The 7,647-nt window shown below is 37.1% G+C and overlaps 1 protein-coding gene across 1 annotated transcript in view; it reads right to left on the bottom strand.

Annotated features, from left to right (window-relative positions):
- BPHL (biphenyl hydrolase-like (serine hydrolase)) overlaps window positions 1–6,923 on the bottom strand; it is a gene marked incomplete at its 5' end in the record, with an annotated part of 8,238 nt that extends 1,315 nt beyond the window's left edge. The window contains 3 exons of the mRNA XM_009696543.1: window positions 1,554–1,677; window positions 4,285–4,416; window positions 6,770–6,923. Coding sequence (XP_009694845.1) covers window positions 1,554–1,677; window positions 4,285–4,416; window positions 6,770–6,923 — 410 coding nt within the window. The remainder of the gene's footprint in view (window positions 1–1,553; window positions 1,678–4,284; window positions 4,417–6,769) is intronic.
- Between the last annotated feature and the right edge of the window lie 724 nt (window positions 6,924–7,647).

The raw sequence follows: 7,647 nt of genomic DNA on the forward strand, positions 1-7,647 counted from the left end.
TGTGAACATACCCAGCTCTTCTAGTGCTTCTGTCTGAATTTCATTAAGCCTGTTTCTTCAAAGACCAAGCAGCACACATGCACAAACCTATAGCACTGTGTATCCTATTAGCTACTGCTGTTAAATCACCGTAATGCTACTTAAGTCTAGCCATACCATGCAAATAAAGAATGATGGCACACTCTTTAAGAAACAAGCAATGTTGTCTGCAATACACTGAGCAAAAGCTTTTTCTACTTTACTACTAGATAAAAAACAAGGGAAGAAAAGCTGATGGTAGAAGCATGTTACTGAAAATATGCTAAATGTAAGGTTTTCATTCTGCTTCACAATGGAACATGTTTTTTCCAGGGCAACAAGGGAACCATGTAGATAAGTGTTAACTTCTGAGAACACAGTCTGATTTATTTTCTGATAAATACACATATAGGGGAGCACTTCAGCATGAAGACATGCAAAGAATCACTTTACATTTTACTGGATAGCAACTTCTAACAGTGTTTCCTCCTCAGCTTCTCTTCTGAAGAGAAACTATTAGATACTTGTCTAGTTTTTCTGATAACTTGCCTTAGCATCTGGAGTATTTCAGAGCTCAGTGAAACCTAACAGGATGATAGGTGCTCTGAGCAGGGCATGTGGGAGTAACTAACTAGCCGTCATGGAATAAAACACTTGCATGTGATTGTTAGGAAGGTCTCTTGTTCTCATCTTATCTATGGCATAATGCATTTTTATGAACAGTGGGGCTGACTTTAAGGTAAACACATCACTCAATTTTTCACAGAGATGACATCAATGAAACAGTTCCCTATATTCTGCATTCATAAATAGGTTTTGTTCTCCTAACTATTTTCTCCAGTGTTAATCATCACAGTCTGTTAGGCAGCAATAGGACTCTTGAATTTGTGTGTAAATCTACAAAATTTAGGTGGTGAAATCCCAGCTTTTTAAAGGCAGCATTTCTTGGTACCCTAAGATTTTTCTTGTTTATAAAGCAGTATCTCTGAGCATAGTTGTACATTTTTTTTCTCATTCTGCTTTTCTTAAAAACACTGAAAAATCATGGGACAGTTGGAAAAGCAAAATATTTGAGGTGGTTGTTCGCATCAACAAGGCAGAGCAAACATCACTATCCTGTGCTTCTCTCTAATAACTGAGATTCTCTCTCCATTCATAGCATCTAAGTTCACTGCTCTACTGAATGGGACAGAAACAAGGTCTCTTGCAGCAAAAGGAGTGCAATAGCCATAACAGAAACAGAGGAGAAATTTGCTTGTTTCAATAAATATTAGGGAGTGGTTCTGTGTGTGAGGTGAAAAGAGGAAAAGGATCTTCCTTGGTGTCTCTTGAAGGAGCTTATTAAAATACTATACTTTTTATATTGCAAGAAAGGTCCAGTTACACTGTTTGCATTGTAACTTGCTAGGGAAGAATAGAATAGCTCTGTGGCAGAGGCAACTTGACCAAATAATTTTTTTTTTCTTTTTTTACACTGTGGGTTTGAACTGCTTTACTTCAACAATGGTTTATATATACTCCATCACATAACTTACCGAGAGCCTTTGATGTGCTTATGAATGTATTCTGCGTGAGCTTGTGGAACCAAAGGGTCTTTCTCACCATGAATTATAAATGTGGGACATTTAATATCTGGCAGCAACTGCTGGCAGATGTTACCTAGGGAGAAAATAAATGAAGGTCACACTTTGTTTTAAAATAGTATGACAGACTGAAACTGCTTCTGTAAAAGACTGTGAGCTCCACTGGGTTCTAGCTATTGCCTCTCCTTGTGGACAGTACGCAATTAATCTACAGAACTGTGTAATCAGGACTATAATTAACATTTCTTTCTCCAAAATGTTACTTCACTGAAATTTGCTTCACTAATGGATACTAGCACAAACAGATAGAGAGAATGAAGTACTTCTGTCCCACATTTCCCCCAGGCTCGCTTTGACTGTTCAAAGCAAATACATGCATTTCTTTCTTGGCATTGTTCTTTTCAGCCCTAGTCTTACAGCCTTCATGTTAATGCTACCCTTCGTTATATCAGTTGTCAGGTTACAAGATTTGCTACTTTTATCAACAAGTTAACTTACTCTCTACTCATACTTGTTCCACCTTCCAGACCCTTTGCTGTCTGCAATGAATAACCATTTAATACAAATAGTACGAAAACTATTCAAAGGTTATTCTCCCTGCCCATTCATCTTATGAACCTCAAGAATAATTTTATGCTTACTAGTCTTTAATCTCACTAGAAGTAATTGTAATGCTTTTCCTTAAAGACTCTTCTGATTTTTTCCCCCTTTCTTTTTCCCTCATCCCTTAGTAACCCAGTTTCCAAACTCTTTGCCTAACTTCCCATGCTTTCGCAAGAGAACCTTTGGGCAAAACATACTTGATGAGTTTTATGTTCCATTTATCTTTGAGTTAACTTTGTATTTGTAGTTGCCCCCTTGCAGCTACCAACAGCTGTATGTTTAATGCTCATATACGCACACTTCCCTTAGTCTAAAGTCATATACTGTCTCACAGAGTTTTTCCAATTGTTTGGTTATTTATATAGTTTTAGTTTGCAGTTCTACTGCTTAAATGCTTTCATTTAGAACATTTCACTCATAGTCCTCGCACACCTGCACAAATGTCGACTGTTTTTCGGAACAAGTAACAAGTAAATTTACGTTATTTACCTAAAGACATAGTTGGCAGTCAAACTATTATTTCCAAGTTTCCAGTCCTAAAACTGTTTTGTACTATAACAACTAGATTATATTTACTCCAAAAACACAATGCCAAGGAGAATCTTGAATTTTGCAGCTTTACGCAACTTAGTTTCATTAAGTGCTGGCACCATCTAAAAGTTCATTTCTTACGGCATTTCACACTAAAAGCTGTCCCGTTTAGGGCAAATCAGTCTATTTCTTAAAAAGAGCTTTAGTTGAGTTTTTGACCACAAAGGCTTTGCTGTCCTCCTTTAATCTCTGATGGGTTTTATTAACCTGTTATCTTGTGTTTGCCACCTCTGCACCTTTTGTGCAGCGTATTGTAACTTTAATTCCAAGGAAGCCTGCTTGTAGTCTAAGTTGCCTTCCCCAAGCTACACCTGGAAAAAACCTGCAGTATGATGGTTCCTCATCTTTTTTAGCGAACGTTACGCTTCTCCCAATATCTGACCGAGTTACAGCATCTAGGTAATTCAGTTCCTTGTTACATGTCTCCAAGTGGCTTCTTTTTCCATAGCCACCCCATCTCATAGTGTCTGAGGCGTGTGCAGGCAGTAAAAGGACGTCACCGCTAGAGTTTCACCAGCCTAGGCTTTGGCATTAAGAATAAACTAGTTTTAAAGAAACATATTTGATAAAAGGTAAAATAAAATCAGATCATAATTTGTTACATCACTCCACTGGGAAAAATTCTAGTACCATGTTGCTGATCCCATGGAAAACTTAATGGAAAAAATATGAAATGAAGGAATGTTTTCCTTGTAGTACCTGCTGCCTGTTAATGTATGTAACCTCCTGTCTTCCATTAAGAGATCTACAGGAAAATGCATATAACAGAATAACAGACTCCTTGTTTTATGTATTTCTGCTTTAGGCAAATTAAAAGCGATTTTCCTCTGAATTAAAACAGAACTGCAGGTTATTATTCATGGTAACATTGGCTGCAAAAGTCTATGTATAGTAATTGTAGAAATCTTCAGAGATTAACATTTAATAATTATATTGTCTAGTTTAAGTATTCTTTTTGGATTTTTAAACACCAAAGCTGTGTCCATAGTGTTTTTTAAATGTGTTTTGTTAATTCTGAGTCCTCAAAACCTGAACTTCCTTCTTTAACTCATATGCTACCAAGTTTGAAATAGTACTTCAGCTCCTGTTTGCAGAAACTGGAATGAAAACACCTCACTTTTGGGATATCTTAACAATGTCACCAAGCGGTAATCCTTCCACACTGAGAGAGGAGAGCTGAAAAAACTTGAGCAGAATCCCTCCTGTTCAGTCTGCACAAAAGTCATGATTTAATAATGTAGTTTTGTGGTGGAACAAGAGGAGGGACTCATCAGCTAATGCTTCCCATAAATGTGTTTTCCTCCAGTACTTTGCTGGTTCTGTGAACCATCTACAAAGTAATTGCTTTATTCATGAGTGTGAGTCAGACCCAGCTTTTAATGCCTTATGCAGAGTCCTTCCTTTACTGGCTGCTAGGAGTACTGTTAGATTTTTCTCCAGAACTGTCTGCTACTATAATTGCTTCCGTTTAACACTGTAAAAACCTTACCATCTGATTTCTCAGCAAAGCGAGATATTCCATCTACCCAAGCGGCACAAGTTTTTGCAAAGTACTTATGTCCATACATATCTTCCAGTGGTTTCTTGACCTTTTCACTCCATTTTGAAACATCTCGGATGCCTACATAAAATAACATTGAAAGATGTTAAGTCCTTTCCAGCAACAAGGTATAACCCAGTACTGTCAACGCCTAATATGAGTAAGTTTTCAAACCAGACTGCAGATGTGTATTTCAAACTTGAAACTGCACTGAATGGTTTTAAATAATTCATACTATGGAATGGGTATAAAAAAGGTAGTTGTACGATCTCTGCTGCGGTCTTTCCGAGTTGCAGAAGACCATCTTGTCATTACGGTCACAAGGAACAACAGAAAAGAAATAAGAATGAAAGGACTGAGTCCTAAAACTTCTGATGTTTCTTTTTGGAGGGCTTGCAGAAGAAGAGCTCAAGGAGGTACCTTGCCTATAAAAAGGGGACTGTTGCAACAGTGTACCAGGGCTGGCAATTCTGTTTTATATCCTTCAGCCTTTTGCTTTGGCTCATGGATGGAAGTTCTTCCATGGCTTCTACTAGTACTCAGAGGAAGGAAGCTCTTACTAAGGCATTCCAGCAGGCTGACATCAGGGTATATTTGCCATAGTCTTACAGAAAAACAAGAAAGTCTACTTAGTAGAGTCCTGTGACTCATGGCAGGCTGGCTAAAGCTGTACAAATAATCTGACATTCTAGTTATTTATTTATCAGATTTACCTATTTTTTTCCCCCTAAAATCTTCAGTACTGCCCACAAACGAGATTTCCACAAGGGTGACTTTCACTAAACTGTGTTTCAGCTGCACAGCTTTGTATCGATAAAGCCCAAAACAATGTTGGCATAGCAGAGAACCTGAGAGAGACCTGAAAAGTACTGTATTATCAAACAGCAATATATGCCATTAGCAAAGCTTTTAATTGGTTTCAAATGGGAATTAAGGGAAGAAAGGAGTGAGGTGTTAATTAACAAACAGAACCTGTGCAGCCAAATGAGCAAGGTAGCAGTGACTGAAAGCATTTTATAACAGCATCTGATTGGAAATTAGTTTGCTCACCCCAGGCTAGCTGCTCCTGAACAGCTGTTTCCCTTACAGAATGTACTGTTTTATCCTTGTGGGTGGCCTTAATTAAAAAGAGGAGAGAGGGAAAGCCAATGTTGAAAGGACATAGATACCAAATAAACACCTTGCTCTCCTACCAAACCCTCCACTGCAGTGGAGATGCACTGACAGGCCAGTTGTAGAAGGTTTGCACGGCTACTTGCTGAGCTCCATCACCCAGGGCGAGATGCTGAAAGCACCAGTCCACGAAGAGGCCAAAGGTCAGCATTGCTGCGGGTGCTCCATGTAAAGTAAGACTTTTAAATTTTTTTTTTTGTTTTATATTTTAGCCTGTTGCCTGATACTAACTGATGTGCATTTCACAATTATATAATAAAAACCTTCATAAATATAAAAGCATGTAAAGAAACAAAGCAGCACTTTTACAGAGTTAAAAAGCATTCTGCTTACTGCACTAAACAATATACTACTACTACTACCAATGAAAGTGCTTTAGTATAGGTGAGGTAAGTACACATGTGCAATACATATACTTGTAATTTAGCTGAAGCCAGACAGATTTCACAGCTGGTATAAATCAAACTCCAGTCATTAAAATGAAAATATACTGGGTTACATTTGTTGAGAGCCTGCATGGTTACCTCTTTTAATTTCTAATTTCAAAAGGAAATATGGTCCCTTTCTGAGTTCACTAGCAGTTTTTGCTGTTTTTCCTTTACAGTGACAAGTTATCAGATTCTATTTCACACGAGTAGAACAAGGATCAGAAATCCCATGTTTCTTTACTTTGCAAAGGTTTTGTAACCATGATAATTAACTTTAAAGGAATGCAAACTAGAAAGGCATCCTGGGACACTTACTTGGATGATTCATTTGCTTCCTGAACTCAAATGGCAAGTTATGAGCTGGTTTCCCTACTGTCTATGTATTATATAGGCCCTAGAGGCAAAAGTTGTTATATGCTAGCCCAGTGATTTTCTGTGGACTTTGTTTAAATGTTGTGTAAGACGTGAGAAAAGAAATCAAGCCTGGAGTCAATAGTATTATTTGGAATTTATTTGTCGGATTTGTTACAGCAACAAAAATTTGAATTTCTGAAAACTACTGATAAGCTATTACAACTTAACGCTTTTCAGCAGCGTAAGTTGGTAAGGACTTGTTAAAAATTCTGTTACATTACCCCTAGAGTAATTGTTAGTGAGTTTCTCACTATAACTTTATCCCTATACTTAGCAACTTAGTGAATTTTGTGTCCCGTTCTTTTAGGTTTGTCGTGTCCTCAACTCTCTCTCCACTTAGCTGTTACATGACCACGATTCTTAGGTCAAGAAGAAATGAAAATAATTTTTTTAGGATACGATATTCAGTTTGTACATACCATTATAAATTCTCACATCCTCTTGAGTAACGCTGGCATTTGCTCCCCAGACAACCAACTTGTGGATAAGAGCTGGATACTTTGCAGCTGCGATGAGTGCTGTAATTCCACCATCACTCCACCCCAGCAAAGAGAACTTCTTAAATTTCAGTGCCTTGGTTTGTACAAGAAAATTATATGCAAATTGTCAGCTGGTTTTACAAGCAAATATAAAATATTTCTTAAAAACTAACTGTACAGATTTAGACACAATGCTACATAGTTGAACTATAGTTAGCTTTCATAATTAGAAAATATAATTTTCCTGCTATACATAAAAATACTTGTCAAATATTTAGAAAACAAGAAATTATACCTGCCCTTCCAATTTTCTACACTATTTAATGAAACAGGCAGTAGCCATATTAGATTCTTGCTGCATTTAAAAAAGCCCTCTTGAAATTAAGAAATGTTTATTTACAACTGAGAGTAAAGACCTTTTCAGAGAGCCTGATGGTATCAAGAATCTGTGGATTCTCTTGCTATAAAGCTGGCAAAGGCTATCACAGTGTGGGATGGTAGGTAATCCAAGACCAAGATGAACTAAAGAAAAAGAAAAGTTTAAGACTTGAAAAATAGAACCCAGTTATCTAATTTACTGATACTAGCTGATGTAAAAAAAACCCCAAATCTGCTCTGTAACAACCAAAAAATGCTTAAAGTATTTGCTACAGGATTGTATCAAATTTTAGTGCCAAATTCACATTTTCTGAAGCTTTTAAGTGTACATTCTAAATGTTACTTCATGGTGAACTGCAATTCAAAATATTAATAATGAAATTCCTCCTTCTCGAAAAGGAAGGCTCAGGGCAAATAATATGCCAACCAAGACTTTAATT

This window comes from Cariama cristata, unplaced genomic scaffold, assembly GCF_000690535.1.
Source record: "Cariama cristata isolate BGI_N322 unplaced genomic scaffold, ASM69053v1 scaffold21643, whole genome shotgun sequence".
Lineage (NCBI taxonomy): Eukaryota > Metazoa > Chordata > Aves > Cariamiformes > Cariamidae > Cariama > Cariama cristata.